The following is a 20,981-nucleotide window of genomic DNA, read 5'->3' as shown; positions in this document are numbered from 1 at the left end:
TACATCTAGAGAGGGTGCAAGTTATTAAACAATAGCAACTTCTTAATTCTTGATACTAGTCAGTTTAGTCAGTGCCTTCAATTGCCTTGGATTTAGTCAGGAGAAAAGTGCAGAAGTAGTAAAAAGAATAGAAAGGAGTTAAAGTAGGAAAAGCGAAAAGAACACATACTGAAGACTCCTAATTAATCAAACAGTTGAACTGGTGACATGCTGGCATCTAGTGTCTGTCTGCCTTTCTTAGTTTGGGATCATCTGAAAGGTGCCTTCTGGTTAAAATTTAAAATGGTCTTTTTTTTTTTTTTTTAAATTCAGCATCTAGTGTCTGTCTGCCTTTTCTTAGTTTGGGATCATCTGAAAGGTGCCTTCTGGTTAAAATTTAAAATGGTCTTTTTTTTTTTTTTTTAATTCAGCAGATAATGTATCTTAACTTGAATTTTGTAATCATGGAATACTGTTGAATGTTTTATTTGGTGATCAGTGATACTTGTTGATACTTGGTTGTTATTCCAGTAGAACTTAGGAATAGTTTTTCTTATTGTACTTCAGACTCTCCTAAGGCACTAGTTAGGATCTCAGAATTTCCCTGTTGTATCTGAAGTTCATTTTGATGATAAAGATAATAGCTGTCACTTACTGAGCATTGACAGAATGCCAGGAACTTTATATATAGTCTCAGTTCTTGAACCACCCTGCAAGGCTAACTGGTAATATCACCATTTAACTGATAAAGAGACAGACCTAGAAAGGTTAAAATTTAACTCTGCTGTATGCTTAGCATAGTAGTTTGAGTATAAATTCTGGGACCAGATTGCCACTTAACTAGCTTTGTGACGTTCATCAGGTTCTTCTCTCTGATCCAGTTCCCATGTCCATGAAATGGGAATAAAAATAGCACCTAACTCTTAAGACTGTTGTAGTATTGAGTTAATAAATGTAAAGCACTTCGAACAGAGTCTGGTATGTAATCAGCACTTAGCTTGCTTAGTCTTAGCTTGCTGCTGTGTCTCTGCTACAGCATGCATCAGGAATTATGGAAGTGGCATGGCAGGTGTGCAGGTTGGGAGCTGGGGGTACTGGAAATATGCTGGGGTGGCAGAGAAACTGGCAGTCACCTGAGAAACAACTTCTGAGATGTGAAGTGAAACAAGCATGCTGGGAGCTTGTCCCGTCAAGATTCTGTAGGATAGCGCTAGGGAATATTTCTCCAGGGAATTAGTAGAACTGGATGGTGATAAAGGCATATAAGCTCTTACCCCTTAAGGGGACACTGTACAAATGCAAGAAATTAGAAAGCTCCCCTCTAGTTGCAGCATCATTTTTTGTCTTAACCCAGGGAAACCATACATAAATGGACTCTGAAGGTGGAAGTTGTGCAGAGTTCAACCAAGAAAAGGACTTGGTCACCATCAAATCCTATCAAGTTGGTCCTGTGAAGAATTTTTATATTATGAAGGTTTAATTTATTTTATGTGAACACTATACCTGAGAACAGCTTTGTTAAACTGTTGACATGTGTAGGGATTTATAAAGGCATCTGATAAAAAATAGTTGCTGATTAAGCTATGAGTTGATCATGCTTATAGGCATATAAACACACACACACACAACTGGATGCTAGTTAGTATTTAATTTTACCTGTATTGCCCCATTCTTTTCCTGCATTGTTGTTGGGGTCTGCTGGATTTTGTCCAGCTTTTAAATTCTTTTGAAATGTTTTTAATCAAGCTAATGTGGGGTTTTTTTTTTTATTAAAGTGGTTACACTGTGTTAGAAATTTAAAATATTCCTTCTTTTTTTGAAAAGTAGTGATTTTACTGTACTTTCTCAACTTCATTTCCATTTGATTCTTGGGTCTCACAGGAATCCTTCAACTGCTTTCTACCAAGCGTTCCATTTGAACACGGTTCAGGAATCAAAGAACCTCTGGGATAGGTATGAATACTTGCATATGAAATGCATACATGCAACAGTGTATGCATGAATTGCTTTGCACAGTTTCTCATCGTTAAAACTGATCTTTATTATGTTGGGGGGGAAATCATATGGTATCTAGCATGAGATAAAGCAGCAAAATAAACCAAAAGGACAATATGTATTTTAAATAGAATATGAACATACTTTCTTTGCACTTTAAATTTTTGAAGGGCTTACTCTATTGGATTTTATTACATGAAATAGCCCCTTACCCATGTGTGTTTAATATAAAAATACGTCTTATTTAAAAAAACCTACAGTTAACTTTATGCTGTTTTATATCATTTCTCTCTAAAAAGCCTCAGTGACTCAAAGCAGAATGTTACTTCGTGCTAAGAAATTGGGGAAGGGAAAAGACTAAGGTATTAAAGTAGCAATCGTTTAATTCTTGGCAAGAAAGTTTAACCTTCAGCTTATTTACTAGAATTCACTATATCTGATTACAGTTTTATAAACCCCTAAAATAGTTTTTCTCACAGAAATGTTGTATAAATTTTTTTTGTAACTTTTTAAAGTATAGACTGAAGTCTTGGATTTCACATATGGCAAAAGATACTTTGGTTTATCTTTCTGCTTAATACACATTTTAGATAGTATATGCTCTGTTCACTTATTTTGCTGAATATTTATTAGCACTCCATCAGTCTGTGTCTAATTAACAGAAGTTGAGTGCAAACAATGTTTTTAAAATTCACACAAAGCTTTGTTAGATTCTTTTAACTCTGCCTGGCAGCACATTTGTGTCCTTTGGCATAGTTTGGATAACACTCATGGACTGAATTCCATCTCTCATTAGAATAAAGTATTGCTGCGTGCATGTACATGTCATGCTAAGACATGGTCTGTACAGTCTTTTAATTCTTAGGCTTGATTTACTGTATCACTCAGGATATTTTCTAACAAACTATCTTTTTGATAATGTGTTCCTTACTTAACTGAAAATGTTTTAAAATGGTTGCTTATAGAACAAGAAGTTTATAATGTATAGTGCTGTATTTATAGATTCAATTTTTAAATTGTACAGCTATAGCAATATCAAGACATAAATGTAAATTGTGGCATGAAACAGCATGAAGTTTTAATCATTCAGATGGCTTACCAATGTAGCCAGGGTGAGTACTTTAGAAAGGAAAAATCACACTCTTCTTAGAAATGTTATAAAATGTTTTTTAGATATATGATAATTTATTTGAAATAGCTAACTTTCATGAGCTACCATGATAGCAATATGAATAATACCTATTATTTTCATCAAAATGATGTAGGAAGGTTTAAACTTTACTTTTTATAATTTGGATCTAATTAAAAGATTTCTTTTCATTATCAAGCAGCCATACAAGTTGCCTCCTCATCATCTGTTACCACTGAATACATCTGTTTTCTTTTTTAGATCCTAGAAATATTTAAGGTATCAGAAGTGAGGCAAGTTGCTATATCTATAGTTTCTCATGGGTTGAAAATATTTTCTCTTTTCCTTGGAGCCTCTTTTGTCCAGAGCCAAAGAAGTGTAATGGATACTTGGATAGTTGTCTATAGTGTATTAGTGCCAAAATATAATCAGAACTTTTATTCTAGATCAGCCATTCTTCACTGTAAATTGACATGTTGTTACTAAGATGATAAACTCAACCCAGTGGAAACTGACTAGTTGTTTCCTTTTAGCTTTTCATCTAGTTTAATTTTCAGTTGAGAAGAGGAGTAGTAGCTGGCTTTGTTAGTTCTAAGCATCTACAGCTTCAATTGGCAGATATCTATAAACTTTTTAGTAGTTTAATACCTGGTAAAGTATTGTGGGACTGTTTATTCTTTTTCATTGCAGACAGAGGTTGAAGATTAATGTGTGTTAAGCTTTGAAAAATATCTCACCTTATTGCCTTGTTCATTTTTGACTATTATAAATTTAAGCTTTTTTAAGTATTACTAATTTGGCAAGTCAGTATTTTTTAAGGATGATATTATTAAATAGAATCCATTAAAGGATTTAAGGGGCTGTACAGTCCTTACATCATTTATTCACTAAGAGGTATAAATTTGTCTATCAGTGTGGATATATATGGTATTTGAGGCTCCCGTTTATGAAATCTTGGATATCATTTTCGGTAGGGGCAGCTTTTAAGCCCTGTGCCAATTTTTATTAAACCTGCCCTAGATATCTGAAGATCCTTGGGTTTGTCTTACTCAGAAGACTGGGATCTTTTTTCCTAGAATTCTTTTAGCAGACTATCTTTAATCAAAATATAGGTACTGATATATCTTTCTCACATTGACTTAGAGCTATCTAATGGCCTTTTTGTTTTCTCTACTATTTAAATTAGAATTAGCAAGCTGAGAGACTTTGTGTCAGTCTGCCTCTGCCTATATTTAGATAGTTCCTCTTTCTGTTGATATCCAGTGCTTTATTCAGTTATTATACTAAAGTCAAAGCTCCTGTCAAGCCTTCCTTTTCCTTTTCCTGTAGGTGCCATCATTTTCTGTCTTTCCCATTTGTCATTTGCAGAGTCTTCAGGGAATCAGTCAGCTGAAACCATCACCAAATAAAGAGCAGTAGATTCTAGTAGCTAAAATAATACAACTTTTTCTTAGGAAACCCAAATTAATTGCATTGACTGTTTTATTAAAATGAATAATGTAGCTTCCAGGTTTCACTTTTTAAGCCCTGTGCCAGTGTTTAGTGATAGCCTAGCCCGTTGGCATTTCAGAAGAGTAACTTGAGAATTTGACTTCCTATTTTTCTTCTTTAAAAAACCAACTTTCCAAACTTAATTATTGGCATTGCTTTGTTGCATCACAGGATTAGTTTAGAAAGTTGCCCTGATAATCACTAGGGGATAGGCTCTCATTGGGAGTCCTTTGTGTGCATAAGCTAAGGGTAAGAATTTATAGCAAACAACTTTTACCCTGTTGTAAATATCGAGTCAGGAAGATGAAGGAGTACTAAAGGGAAGAAATTTTACCTCAGGTAGACTAAAGAAAAAAATCAGGTAGCTTGTAAGGATTTATCCTTATTGATAAACACTTAGAAATGTTTCTGCCTTAATGAAGAAAATACTTAAAATGTAGTTAAACAGTTAAAGTAACAGTGGCTAGGTACACCATCTGTTTGAGTCTTTTTGTCCTTCCTTATGACAGCACCAAAATTTAAAAGAGAAATGAATAAGGAAAGTAGTACACATGAATTATTAGCTTAAAGTGAATAAGTCTTTGGGTCTTTTACTCGGTTACTTGATGATTTCAGTTAAGTCTTTATAGTGATTATTTACTTTTCTCTATTTATATCTGGTTTCTAGATTGTTGAATTAAAATGTTGACCCACAGAGATGTTATGGGAAGGGAGGTGGGGGGGGGGGTTCATGTTTGGGAACACATGTAAGAATTAAAGATTTTAAAATTTAAAAAAAAAAAATGTTCTTATTAAGTAACATCAAGTATTTTGTGTTAGGAGTATCCCAAGTGGCTCAGTGGTAAAGAATCTGCCTGCCAAATTAGGAGATACAGCTTTGATCACTGGGTTGGAAGATTCCCTGGAGAAGGAAATGGCAACCACTCCAGTATTCTTGCCTGGGAAATCCCATGGACAGAAGAGCCTGGCGGGCTACAGTTCTTGGGTTGGCAAAAGAGTCTAATATAACTTAGCAAGGAAACAACAACAAAAAATTTTGTGTTAGAAAAGGTGTCCAACATTTCCTATGGTTATGAGATTACACTTTTGAAGTTAGGAGTAAATCAGAACTAAACCATGAGACAATTTGTTCTGTCCTCCTCCAGGAAGCTTGGCTACATCATTAACACCCACTTATTAACCCAAATGGAAAAAAATCAAGTTTCAAAGAATTAACCATGGTGGGCTACTTGTTAGAGATTGTAACTGGTTAGTGTGCTCTCTTGATAATTACACTGTAAGTACTTTGAGGATATGAGCCCAAACTGTTGTGTAACCATATCCGATACATTTCTTAATAATTTGTACCTTAAGTACTCATATAATTTATTATCTGATTGTATTTTGACCAATTCCAATTAAGGGTATCTAGTAGAGGATAATCAGAGATACTAAAAATTAGAGGAAGTTTTTAATAGCCTGTCATCTTTTTCCCAGGTGGCACTAGTGGTAAAGAACCCACCTGCCAATGCAGGAGACGTAAGAGACGTAAGAGTTCAGTCCTTGGGTCGAGAAGATCGTGGAGGAGGGAATGGCAACCCACTCCAGTATTGCCTGGAGTATCCCATGGATAGAGGAACGTGGCAGGCTGTAGTCCATGGAGTCACAAAGAGTTGGACATGACCTAAAGTGACTTAGCACGTCAACCTTTTTTAGGACTGGATCTCAGAGTTAGATGAAAACCTAAGAACATGCTTATAAAATGTTCAAATGACATTAAAGCAGGAAGTCATAGCTATTATTGGATGATAGCATTTGTGAATTTAACCGTCTAAAGTATGTGCAGAAATTCAGAAAGTGAAAGAACGTGTATGTAAACTCAGGAAGGTTGAAACGTAGCTGAATAGGTAGAGTAAAAAGTATCTAGATACACTAGTTGGCTGCGTTTTATAGTTACTGCTTAGCAGATGACAGGCCTGCCACAAAAGCTAATGTAATGTGAGGCAATATTTATATAACTAGAATAAATAGGAAAAGATGGTGACAGACCTACTGTACTTCATTTCTGTAGGCTGGTTCCTCTAAATACAAAGCTAACTAGAAAATCTAATTTATATTCCACCTGGACAGCCAGGTGGGAATTTCAGTAGGAAGACTTGAGCTTATTTTCTGAAAGAAAATGGGTCCTCTGGGAAATAGCCCTGCCATCACTAGAAATAATAAAGCGGTCTTCCTGGCTGTTAGGAATGTTTGAGGTTAAGAGCCAGTTACTTTTAAAATCCCTACTGTGCAGAGTATTATTGTGCCGCTTAGTTCTAAAGGAAGAAAAGAGGTAAGAAAAGTTTTGAAGTTGATCTGCTTCATTTTGTTTTGTCTTTGTTGCCCATTAGTTTTAGAAAACCTCAAAGAGCTGTGTATTTATTTAAGGAATGGAGGCTTAACAGACCTTTGGAAGGTTAATGGAAGGTTAATAAAATTCTTTCCCTATTAGGACAGATTTCCCATGTCAGAGGCAATTAAGTTGTGGCCACAAATTGGGAAACCAGTGACTGGGTAGAATTCAGTTGTGCAGGCATGCTCAGTTGCTTCCTTCAGTCGTGTCTGACTCTTTGTGACGCTATGGACTATACAGCCTGCCAGGCTCCTCCAGGCAAGAATACTGGGGCAAGTTGCCACTTCCTTCTCAAGGGGATCTTCCTGACCTAGGGATCAAACCCTGGGTAGATCCTGCATTGAAGGGAAATCCTTTACCATTGAGTTACCTGGGAAGCCCCAGAATTTGGTCATGCAGAGTTAAAGGACTGAGAAGGCACATTGCGGTTAGAGGAAATACTGTGAACCACTGTGGAAGTATATGGTAAGGATGGTTAAATTTGATTGGTGCGTAAAACATTTGAAGATGACAGAGAAAAGATGGTAGATTCGTTAGAGATCAAAAGATATTAGGAAGGTGATGAAGGTCTGAATTAGGCAATAGAGATGAACAAAGGGGTTTCCTAGGTGGCGCTAGCAATAAAGAGCCTGCCTGCCAATGCCAGATATATTAGAGACATAGGTTTGATCCCTGGGTTGGGAAGATTCCCTGGAGAAGGTAATGGCAATCCACTCCAGTATTCTTGCCTGGAGAATCCCATGGACAGAGGAGCCTGGTGGGCTACAGTCCATAGGGCTGCAAAGAGACAAGGCTGAAGTGACTTGGTGCGCTCGCACTTAGGAATATCAGAAGGTTAGAATTAAAGAATTCTGCTACTGATTAGGTATGACAGGGAAACAATCAAATTTGACTTTGCCAGACCTAACTGAAGGAATAGTGGTATCATTACTAGTATTAGTGAAATTATTGGTTTGGGAAGAAGAAAATAGTAATGAGATTTTGCTTTGAGCTGAAGAGCCAGTGGAAGGTCAAGGTGGAAATACTCAGGGTGCAGCTCTAGCTGCAAACCTGCAGATTGGTGGAGAAGTTAAGGCTAGAAGAGATTGAAGGATCTTTTATTTATTTGTTTCTTAGTTTATATTATTGTTTTATTCTAGAATTCAGGCTTTAGGAAAGGCTCATGTTTTCTAGGAGCAGAGTAGTGGAAAGGGGGCAGGCCAGGAGGACAGGCCTTGGGCAACACTATCTACATTTAGAGAATGAGGGAAACTTTGAAGAAGATAAGTGGTCTTAGAGACTAAAAGATTCTAAGAATATTAATTTTTACCCAAAAAGAAGGGAAAATGTTTGAATCTCTATTTTGAAAAAATTTCGAGTTTACAGGAAAATTACAAGAATAATACTATTGACCCTTAATGCAGGGATAAGGGGGTAACCAACCTTCTATGCCTGAAAATGCCTATGTAACTTAATAGTCAGCTCTCCATAGCCACAGAGTTCCTCCATATCTGTGGTTTTGTATACATGGATTCAGCCAACCTTAGACTGTGTAGTGCTGTAGTATGACTATTGGAAAAATCCACATGTTAAGTGAACCCACACAGTTCAAATCCATATTGTTCAAGAGTCAGCTGTACAAAAGCATTTCAGTAATCTTAACAGATTTGACATTTGTTAGCATTTAGTCACACTTGCTTTATCACCCTAACATACTATTTAGGAACCATTTAAGAGTAACTTGCAGATATCATGTTCATTAATCCCCAAATACTTTAGCATATATTTCCTACTGTGTAAAAATAGTATAGCTACCAAATTCAGATTTGTTAGACTTACCTGATATGTACCATACAGTTCATGTACACATTCTTTTGGTTGTCCCAGTAATGTCCTTCATGACCATTTTTTACCTGATCAAAGAGCCTAAAAAGATCACAGATTACATTTAATTATGAAACATTTGTCTTTTTTCTCCTGTCTTATATAAATAAATATTGTATCTGTCTTCTTTAAGATCATTTAAATAGTCACTAAAAAAGGAAGTGCCCGTGTTCTGCTTGAATAACAGGGAAAAATGCATCTGCCTTTTTACAGATGCATGTCCTTTTTACAGTCTGTGTTACAGGGGTTGGAAAGGAGAGAGATGAAAGGGTGTGCTGACTAGAATCCAGCTAAAACAACTACTGGGATGGGAGAAGTTTTTAAGAAGAGTCATATTTCTTAAAGTTTAGTAAGGAGCAGCAAAGGAAGGAGAACATGCAGATATTAATGAGGGTGTATCCCTTACAAGAGAAATTGAGGTATATTCATATACCAGTTTTTTCTGTACTATGGTTTTTATACATTAAGCTGGGATTTTAATAATATGAAGACATTCTTACTCACCACTTAGGTTTACGAAATACGTGATCGCTGTCCTTTATAGTCTGTTTTATCCTCCTAGTTTTATTGTGATAGTTGCTTACGGTGGATTGTTTGCTGCTAGATTTTTAACCATAGATCTGTATCTCGTTGTCTGAAGTCGTGTTTCAGTGGATCCTAAGCATTTGTTCTCCTGTCAGCTTTTCTGTGACTAACAGGAATGGGACACCTGACATGCTGATACTATTTTCAGCACGTGACTGGACTTCAGAATTGGTGATGAGAAATTATTAACTGCTCATCGATTATGATATGCTTCTTTGTGCATGTGCTTACTGCCTTTCTCTTTAGTTAGTAAGTTTTCTCCATATAAGTCACCACAACCTACCTACTCTGAAAGATTATGATAGTTATTTTTAGGATGAAACTTGAAAAGCAGTTTTAAAACATGGGAATAGTTGGTAAGGTCTCTTTATTATTGTTGATATTAATTGTTTAACTTTTCACCGAATAGATTTTAAGTAAATCAAACCCTTGAACAGAACAATGTGTGTGTAATTTGCTAAACCCATCTCTTTTTTTTCCCTGCAGAATCTAGAACTCTGTAGCAAAGCTTTTTAAGAAAAGACTCTGAGTTTGTTCAGATGACAAGGAAATTCAAATATAGCCTGAAATTGTTGAACCAGATCAAACATACAACATCTGTTTGGAGGTTTTTTTCCATTCTAGTTCCTAACAGTTTAAAAATATGAATTCATACCTTTTGTCTGTACTGAAACCTGCAGATAGTTTTGGCAACCTATTGAGAAGAAAGAAATATTAAGTGGAATTACTTTAATATTTTTATTTTCAGCAAGATTTGGGTTGGTAGGTAGTTAGACAAAAGAAATGACTGATTCCATTCCAACTGACATTCTTTGTGTGTGTGCATGTAATTGACTAATATTCTAAATCATGCAGATCAGGAAATGTGTTAGATTTTTGTGATTGCCATAGATCATTTATATGCATTTGCTTACTAGAAATTAGCTTCTATGTTTAGGTTTCACTTGACGACTTCTAAAATATTTTCCACATTTGACAAATTTAGATAGACGGTAATAATTTAGAATATGTATTCATTGATAAATATCCTCAAATAGCATTTTTATGCTGTTTCCTGGTTATTGTCAAAGTGTAAAGATTTTGGTTATAAATAGGAAAAGATATGGAGGGTCCGCATGGTATTTTTTTCAGTTTTTAATTTAATGGTGATATTTGGCATGGAAATAGTGGTGGTGTAACCTATATCCTGGAAGCCAAAAACATCTTTCTACATGTCTACTTGGTGGTAATATCAAGGTAAAGAAGTATTCTCCTTCTAGCCCTGTGCACCATTAGAAGGAGAACAAGAAGGGAAAAAGAGTTGTTGTGTCTGACTAATCCCACTCCTGTTCACAGTGTCTATTAACCATTAATCTTCAGAAAATTTCAGTATTTACAGCAACTGTTTCTTAGATATTACTAACTTAGTCCAGAAAATGTTGCTAAATACATATCTGGAATGGTCATAACATAGTTTGTTTCACAACATTAGCTGTTAACTCTTAAACATAACATGATGATATTTAAAATTTTAAGAACAGTTCTGTTTGCTTTATGTTAACTGTTCTTGGGCTTCCCTGATGGCTCAGAGGTTAAAGCATTTTGCCTGCAAGGCGGGAGATCTGGGTTCAGTCCCTGGGTCGGGAAGATCGCCTGGAGAAGGAAATGGCAACCCACTCCAGTATTCTTGCCTGGAGAATCCCATGGATGGAGGAGCCTGGTAGGTTACAGTCCACAGGGTTGCAAAGAGTCGGACATGACTGAGTGACTTCACTTTCACTTTAACTGTTCTTAACAAAGCTCAAAGTCAAATATGCAGCTTTCTGTTAACAAAGCCTGCAGAATGTTATTGCGTATATTTGAGTAATACATTTTTCCGTTTTTATCTTCTCCCACCCCCAATTTCAATTTTTTGGTGGGGTTTTTTTTTTTTTTCGGTATCCCGTATAAACTTTTTTTTGAAAGAGAAGTATAAATCATTGTGAGTAAACATGATCGATCTATCTATAACTATCTTGTTAAAGCTCTTTTTCCAAAGCTATATTATTTTTTTATGTTAATTTCTTGAAACACTGTCTTTCCAGTATTCTTATTCTACTAGGTACATTTGTACTGATTTTTTTTCCATAAGTTTATCTTTGATATTTCTAGCCTGGTTTCTCTTATACATATGGAAAGTCCTTATGTAATTATCAGGGGCATGAGGGGTTGGTCCATATACCCCCTTTCTGCATTAAAAAATAAGCATTTCTGACCTTTTATAGAGAAGCAAGCATTGATTTTTATAACGTGTAGGAAATCACAGAACAGTGTAGTGAACTTTTTAAAGAATTGTTGTTTATACTTTGAAAGTGAAATTGTGTACCAAAAGAAGCTAAGGACATGCGTTCAAATAGCAAGTTCCTTTAGGAACTCATATATAGGTTTGTCTGATTTCACTTACAAGTTTTCAGATAATGACTTGGAAATTACAAATGGTCTACCTCTTTGCCCCTATGCTCACTCTTTTATTTTGTTAATATAAGTTTTCCATAAAGTTAGCTAAATGATGGTAAACTTTAGCCTGGTTCTTGCTGGGCTAAAAGAACATTTAATAGCTCATTCTCAGTTCAACAGAAATTTTTTCCTCAAAAATTAAAGAATGAAATGATAACTATAGGAAATATTCAAGATTTGTTTTTTATAGCAATCTTGCCAGAGATTCAAGATTATGAATAACTTCTAAATAAACATTCATTTTTAGGAGAATTCTAAGTTAAATTTTAAAGGATATCTAAATTAATCTTAACTCTTTTAATGTATAAGCACTTTATTTACTCAATTTTATTTCAAATTTTTAATAAGAATTTCCTACATGTTAGAATTTAGTGATTGAAACTCCTCAGTTGTGAGCCTTGTTCTTGGTAGGAACTAATTTTGAGAATGCATGCTTGGGGAAAAATTGACACAGAAGTTTTGTATATTTTTAATGTGTACAACTCTTACATCCTAAATTTCCCATACATTTGTATGATACATGCAACCTTAAAGTACCATTTTTATGAGTGTCACAGTACAAATAATTAAATCTGCTTTATATGGCTGGTTTAATTCTATCTTTCAGAGATTTTTTTCCGGGCATTTATCATGACAGTGCTTTTTGTTGGTAGGTCCTTTACTAAAAGACCGAGTAGTCTGCCATTTAAATGACCAGTTCATCAAAGTCTTACAGACAAGCAGCTTACCAGCATTACTGATTATATAGTTCAAGAAGCATTTACTTATGGCTGTGTATTGTATCTTCTCATGGGACTTGTCCCTCAAAAAAGTAAATCATTAAAGTAACTTCTTTTGTTTTTTAAATTATGGTAGTATTTTGGTTGATAGGAGATGAGAGTTGCGTGAAAACATTCTAAAAGCATTTTGATAGTAATGTTGATGAAATGACCGCAACCTTCAACTATTGTTTATCCTAATAAATAAGGATTTTTGCCTTCACCAGGTGATTACATTGTAAGGCTGTCCTTTGAAAATAAAATCTTTGATTTTGTTGAAGTCAAATGTGTTGTCAGGTTACATTTGGAAAGATTATTTGTAAATTGAAAAAATTCAAGTAGACCTTCAGATTACATAGAAGACTTTTAAATGACCGTGTGTGTTTATAACAGCATAACTCCAGCCCCCTATATTTGAGTCAGAATCTCTGGAGATGGCTGCAGAGTTTCCTTTACAATGCTGTCTTTGAGTTTTTTATAAATTTGCACATCTGATCTTCCTCAATAAGGGCTTTCCTCTTTCCCCCTCCCCTTTACCCCATTATGCCATTTTATTTCGGGGTTTAATGTAGGCAGAAATGTCCCCATAAATGTGTGGGTTGCCTTTCTATGGTTTACTGCCGACTAAAAATATATATCAGCATTCTTATCAAACAGAAAATTCAAGCAGAAAATGATAATATTACCTTCCAATGATTAAAACAGGTGCCCAATTGAAAGCTTTTTTATAAAAAATTAAATAAATTTAAGATTATATTCTCAAGTAATTTTTACAATTATTTAATCTTCCTATCCCCGTATTTTCTTCCATGCCTATAGCAATTTAGCAGCAGCAGCATACACAGATGAGCAGTAGGATTACTTTTGAGTAGGATACATTTGTTATATCTATTACATAAAACACATACTAAAATTTTATTCTTTCCATCATGTTGTCTAATTTTAAAACTGGGGATGATAAAGATAGACTTGGATTTAGGATTTAAGTTAAATGCTGTCTTGAGCATTTAATGATTGATATAGATTATTACTGATCCAGCCACCTGTGCTGTGTAAGTCTAGAAACTGGTATGGTTGTGGACCAAACAGTATAACTGAAGTGCCATTCTGCAGGACTACAAAGCTATCTATACCAGGTTATGGTGTTAAATCATAATTTCTGGATCATGATCTTAAACCTTTGATGGGTTACATTTCTACTTGACTCTTTACTGACAAGTATTCCTGATGGCCTGAAAGTCCATGTTATTTAAAGCTTGAAGTATCCAGATCAAATATGAAATTATTTTACATTAAAAAAAAAAGTACAAAATATCAGTTGTGTAATCATGGTAGAACATAAACCTTTGCTATAAAAGATTTTTAAAGGCTATTTGATTCAAACACGTATTTACTTAAACTCTTTGCTAGAATTTTTTTTAGAATTCAGCATCGGAGGAGGAATGTGACATAATAATGATCGAAAGCCGAAAGTTTAAAAGTTGTGATGCCCTCACATGGTTGAAGGGTTATTCTAGCTTCTAAGGACTGAATGTTGTCCACAAGAGTGTCTCATCAGGTCATAAATTGGTAAGACTTAATGGATTAGATTTTATGTATTATACCTGATGTTATTGTATTGAGCTGAATATTTATGAACAAACTGAGCACATGGTATAACGTAAGAGTATAGTATTAAATATATACGTTAAAACTTGGAATTTTAAATACTTGGAGTATGTAATCCTTTCAGGCTGTATCTTTGCAATGGTGTTTAATAAACAGTTTAAAAAATAAAGTGACATCCTATATCATAGTATGATTATTTAAATATTGCTATCGCATCTGCTGTAGATGCTTACAATATAATTAGGGACGCCATATACCTTCTAGTTAATATCCCAAGAAATATTTGAGAAATACATTTTACATCCATTTTTTTCATAAAATATAATTTAAATTAATTATAGGATTTTATTTTTCATAAAAAAGGCATTTTTCATGCTGTCTCTAAAAATAAAAGCTGAAGAAACTCTCTCAGTTCTTAATTGAGAATACCTAAGATGATAATATCAGATGAAAATAATATATCAGAAGTCATTATACATTATTTGTATACCCTGAAAAACCATTTCCTTTCAGAATTGTGTTCTGCTTAGAAAGCAGAAATTTGTAAACTTGTATTATAATATGTCTTCTAATTTTGCTTTGTTTTACATAGCTGTATTTTGTAGGGGAACTCTTAAAATAATATGGTTTAGATTAGGATAATACAGTTTAGATTTAGGATATCTTAATGCTCAATCAGATCATCATATTTGCATATGAATAAAAAGAATCTGTGTTAAGATATATTTCCAAGGTTATACAGAAAATATTAGAACTAATATTTTTCATTAAAATATGGTACACATTCTGCAAGTCTGTCAGGTATTTGAAAAAGCATCATCTAAATAGACTATGGTATCTATTTCTAACCTTAATCTTAATCAGAAGTATGTTACTCTTTTGTACACATTCATACTAATTCTTTTTAATTATATTCTAAATTGCTTCAGATAATAGTATTCCATGACTTCATTTTGATCATATTTTGTATATAAACTTAAAAGTTTCTTAAACCAGTAATAGCAATCAGTGGTAATCTGGAAGGAAATACAACAAACTAATAGCAGTTGTCCCTTATTCTATATATGTTTTTCATTTTTATTTTTTAATAAGTTCTAATTTCTTTAGTAAGATATCTATATTTAGTAGTCAGTGGGTAGGCTTCAGAGGGTCATGAAGCCTGTGGAATTTTGGATAGAACGTTATGTATGTTTTCAGTGAAAGGTTCAGAGCATTTGCCAGGTTTTCAAAAACAGTTGGGTAACATTGCTAGTGAATGTTTGTGTCTAAGGAACAGGCCTTGTTAGACATGCAAATACGTGACTTATGAAAGAAATTTTTAATGAGTACACTAATCTGTAACTCTTACTGATATTTATCCAAGGCTAGTTTATTATGAGTGATCATTAGACTGATGGAACAAATCATAGCCTAATTGCTTTTAGTTTAGAATAAATCCTTTCAGTCTCTGTGATCAAGTGCTGATTGAATTTCTCCACAGAGTAGTTGTCTTTTTTTTTGCTACTTAGGGATTACTATATGTCAAGGACTGCTAAGTAAAAATACGCAACATGATAACATGCCAAGTATTTTTGACCTGTTATTTCATTTAATTTTCACAGCAGATGTATAGATACTATCAATAGCCTCAGTTTATAGAGGAGGAAAGTGAAAACTTAGATTAAGGAACTTTCTCAGGTCACATAGCCATTAAGTGGTGAAACTAGGGTTTGGATCTAGCTTTCTAAGTGGAACCTGGGCTCTCAGTTGTATGCAGATCTAGAGAGTAACCCTGGAAAACTTGAAGGATAAGATAAGGGAGAATATCATACTGTATGAAGATATGAATACATAAATTCCTATGAATTTTAGTAGCAGGGGGTCATCCTCATTATAAAACCATTTTTTAAAGCACTTGCCAAAAAATAAATTTGATAGGTTGCTTACTATCTAAAATTGTTTATTGCATTGTAAAATAACCTCCATTTAAATTTAATGCTTACAATTATAAACAAGTATATATGTATTAGAAAGTTTTAGTACTTACTGGAATACTAGTATACTAAGTGTAACCATTAAGGAGTTCACCCTTTAGTATTTAGGATCTATAAATAGGAAACGCCATCAGCAGTTTAAAAAGCTACTTCAGACTGCAAATTTTGGGATAGGAAGATGAGTCAAATGTAAAAATCCCTGCTAAGCTACATCACATTTGCCCTTAGTTGTCAATAACCATTAAGAAACTTATTTTATATTTACTTCTTAAATATTTATGTAACATTCATTTTTGGGGGGTCTGAAAAATGGGATTTTTTTTGTTGAGCAACTGCTTGGTGCAAGTCCTTTTCATTGGTTTAATTTTATCTTCAGATGAACTCCAAACTTTATAACCTTTAGCCTGTTTTTAAGTGTTTGTAACAGAGACACATATTTGTGTCTAAATATGGCTTAGTAAATCTATGATAATATTACTGCTTAAAGCAAAAACAAATGAAACTGTACCTTACTAATACAAATTGTGTAATTAACGTGTTAAGTATTTAGCATGTGCCAGACACAAATGCATCATCTCACTGAATCCTAGCATCTGGTCCTATTTATTATCCTTTGAGTTAGAAGGGAATGTAGTGGTCACTTAGTCAAACCACTTGTCTTATACTTAAATTATGTCTACCACATACCTTCCAAGTTGTCATCTAGTCTTTGAACACCTCCGGTGATGTTTATCTTAGCTTCCTGGTCTTCTTTCTTTTTCCATTTCATGTTTCAACCTTTTATAAACCCTTCTTGTATAGCAGAGACTCTAAAATGTGAAGCAAAAAAATACCTTGCCTCATTTAAAGATTTAGTAGAGAGGTTAGGTTCATGTAAAAATGTAAGCTGTACTACAAATTCTATGGAAACATTGAACTGAGAATATTCTGTAGTTAGTTCTGTTAGTTTTCATAGCAGTTGTAGTCAAGAATATGGGTTCCAGTTCACGGCCATAAGTCATGGTTTTTAGTTCTGAAGTTCTTTTTCAGTGGATAAGGAGACATTGCTTAACATCTTAGAGATAGCAAGATGTTTCCTCTCTTCCTAATTGCTGATTCTAGAGGTGATACAAGGGTTTCATGGGACTGCTTTATATGTGCGTTGATCATCAGTATAAAAAGAGTGAAGTATATCTGAAATGTCTTCAGAATCCTGGATCTACTTCACTTAGAACTTCTACCTGTTCCTGATACACACTTAAAAGATACGACAGTTTGAGTTGTCAGCTTTCTCTGACCTGACCAAACCAGCAAGCCTTTGAGCTCCTCTTTCCACTTTCAGGATAGCCTTTGGTTTCATTTTCATCTTCCCTATGACTGAATTTTAAAGTCCAGCTTTATTTTCCACAAAGTCTGCTATGACTTTGTCATCCCCATAGAACTGCTAAGTTTCACTGGCATAATTTTGTCAGAAGTAACCTGAAAATCCATAGCGCACTGACTTTTCTTTTCCTCATACTTAGAGTTTCTCTACTTTGGTTGCCTATGTTATATAGAAACTGTTATACTTTCTTCCTTTTCAGTGAATAACAACCAGATGAAAAGAATATCAGAAAAAAGTTTATTGGCTTTTTATTTAAGCTGACTTGGTCCAGTGGTTAGGACATGACAGTTTCACTGCCAAGGGCCCAGATTAAAAAGAAGAAATGAGAAAAAGTAATTAGTTGTTAAAACTTTTTGCCACTGAAGATGTGCATTTTTTAGCCTATTTCTCCATGAGTGAGAAAACCTTGTAACCCTTTAAATTTTATAATACTGCTACTTTATACTTTTCTTTCTTGTCCAAGAATCTCTTTTTTGAGTTAAGTAATTCTAAAGCAGTGATTCTCAACTAAGGGAAATGTAGTTTAGAAGCAAAACAATACTTTATCCCACTCTTTTGAGTTGTTAGTAATATTTATTGTTGAAATGTCACGTAACACTAGAAGAAGGGCGTGAAATATTTTTGGTTAAACTGGTTTTTGGAAATTTTTATGTTGGATTAAACTGATTAAGTTATATTTTAGTGGCTTTGGAAAAGTTTTTTACAGTAAGTTAAGATTATTTATATCTAAACAATGAAATTTTAAGATCCTATCAAAGAATTTTACGAATGTTCAATTCACAGGAATGCTGTGCTTCATAGACATTGGTGTAAGTTTAAATCTCAAGTCACACAATTTTGATTAGCATATATTTTGTGACTGCATTGCATCTTTAACAAAGAGTACAAAGTAAACAAAGAAGTACAAAGAAATCAAGTAGATTTAAAGCATAACTAGCATTATTTTTCTTTGGGAAAGACCATAAAGGCTGTTTCTTAATGTTAATCATAATTTTTGTTTATACCTTACTGCTTCATTTTTAATCCAAGATACAGTGGGATAGTAAACCTTAAACACTGTCAAAATCCAAATTGATCCAAACAATAGAAGGAACAAAAAATTTTTAAGTACTACTATTGTAAAAAGTCTCATACAATCTTTACAGCAATCCTTTATGGTAGGTACAAACCATGACCCATTTTACAGATGAGGAAACTGGTTTCAGTATGTTAACTTACTAAGAGCACCTCATTAGTGAGTAGGGGAGTTGGGATTTTAAAACGAGCTTGTCTAGTTGTAAAGCCTATGTTCTTAAACCCCTTTATTACTCTTGGAGAATTCAGCCTTTTGCTTAGGCAGCTGCTAAGAAGTCAACTGTCTTACCCCCAGAGTGAAGCAGAGAGCAAAAGACAGTTAAGCCAAACGGTAGTGAAACCTAAACAGTTTTAAATCTTCAGGGCATGCCTTCACAGTACTCTTCTTAGATTTGTTGAAGATGAGCAACTTAATTCTTTGCTCAAACCCAGGCCAACCTATATTTTTAAGACATCCCAAATGCAAAAATTAATTGATTTATTAAAAGTAAAATAGACCAGATATTTTTTTCCCTGATACAGTATTCTCTTCACTTTATTGAAGGGTAATGACCATGCTTGGAGCTGTCCCTTTAGTCTAATTCATAATGAAGCAACTATATTTTTAAAAACCTCATGATACTTTTATTCTTCTGGGTTTATCCCTATTTTGAAACAGTTCCTTGATAACCTCCATTCTTATTTATTATTATTGGACTTTGGGGACAGATTAGGAAGGGATATAATATGGTAAAGAAAGGTTAATTATTAACCTGGGAACAAAAGCTGAGTTTTAGTCAGATAACCCTAATGGTTAACCTGATACAGTTTTACTTTGTCAAATATATTGTCCATAGAATTATGCTTTTTCTATAAAAGCTTTTTTAAATAACATCTCTGCAGACATAAATGAAGAGATTAGCTGTAAGACAAGCAAAAATTATGATCTCTTCACTGATACTTGGCATTTGATATTCGGCATTTGATATTCAAGGGGATAGTCTCATTTTGACTCATTTGGTTAGGCCTCATTGCAGAAATGGGATTGAGAGGATTTGTTCAAGAACAGCTGCTTAGTTTAAAAAATTAATATGTGGAATGCTTGAGAAAGAAGAGACAAATACGAGGATATTCAGTGAAAGAAATAATTAGCTTTCTCAAGAAAGGGTAGTTTCTGCCCAGCCCTTCTTCTGTAGCTTTTTACCTGCTGATCTCCAGTGTCCTGGCCCTGTTTGTCTTCACTCTTTAACTAGGCTCATCTCTCACAGTTCGAGCTACCTGCCACATTCTGACAACTCTCAAATCTAGACTCCTTGCCAAAGATTACTCTATAGAGTTCTACATACCTATTTCTAGTAACCTTATTTCTCAACTTGTGTTTCTTCATCGTGATCTATATCTCAGATTCAGCAGTCCCAAATGTAGCTTAAAATGTCTCATTTCCATCTGCAAGTTTCTTTGCCACTCACTCCCCACCCCTCAAAAAATCTTAACAATCTTTCTTATGACACATTAATGATCTCCCCACTCCTGAGTTGTTCCATACTAAAAACTGCAGTCATTCTTGGTGTTTTCTATGTTATAGGTGACTCTCATTTTTATCATCCCTCTGATTTCTCAAAGATTCTCTGTGCTTGAGTTATAAAACTTTCATCTTCCCTTGCTTAATCCCTGTGACGGAGCATTTTGCAGTGTCTAGCTATTCCCTTTACTCCTTTACTTGCTTGGGTAACTTTTTTAAGACTTGTCTTAAATGTTACTATCCTTTCTTCTCACTGAATCTGCACCCCTCTTCCCTTCCCTCCCCTCCCCTACCCACCCAAAGACACACACCACCACATTGAAGTGGTTAGGGTGTTTCAAAAGTCTCTAAAACTAAATAATGAAGGGAAAAAGCCCAATAAGAGTAACTTGCCTCTGGACATAGTAAACCTGAGGTGAGGCTAAGTTGCAATGTGTATTTGCTAATTCCACATGTAGTGGTCTTCTCTGTGATGAACACAAACTTCTAACTTCATGTTCTTTCACCCAATATTTGTTGAGCATTGTGTGTGTGCAGAGGAGACAGATTCGATTTTTATTTTATTTTTTTACAAAAGTGTCATCTAGAAAGGTAAATGTTACTGAGATTTGGCTATTAGGAAATAAGAGGCAGAAGTTTGTTCAGAATTTATCACCTGTTACCACCAAAAGTATTTGAATTACCTAGGTATACGGATTATTTCATTAATAATAGCAAGAACATATAGCAAGTTTAGTTTCAAATTGAAAATGAGAAATGAGAGTAAGGAATGTTTCCTCAATTATTTGTTTTGTGTTTGGTTAAAATAGTACCATT

General features: G+C 34.3%; 1 protein-coding gene across 2 annotated transcripts in view; it reads left to right on the top strand.

Annotated features, from left to right (window-relative positions):
* TSC22D2 (TSC22 domain family member 2) overlaps window positions 1–20,981 on the top strand; it is a 45,927-nt gene that overhangs the window by 12,106 nt on the left and 12,840 nt on the right. Inside the window, exon 2 of one of the 2 annotated variants that reach the window (XM_052639299.1) lies at window positions 1,861–1,932. The exons of the other annotated variant lie outside the window; for it this stretch is intronic. Within the exon in view, the coding sequence (XP_052495259.1) occupies window positions 1,861–1,932 (72 nt within the window). The remainder of the gene's footprint in view (window positions 1–1,860; window positions 1,933–20,981) is intronic. 2 annotated transcript variants of the gene reach the window in all.

This window comes from Budorcas taxicolor, chromosome 1, assembly GCF_023091745.1.
Source record: "Budorcas taxicolor isolate Tak-1 chromosome 1, Takin1.1, whole genome shotgun sequence".
Classification (NCBI taxonomy): Eukaryota; Metazoa; Chordata; class Mammalia; order Artiodactyla; family Bovidae; genus Budorcas; species Budorcas taxicolor.
Note: the sequence above shows the minus strand (reverse complement) of the source record. Positions and strands in the feature narration are given on the sequence as shown.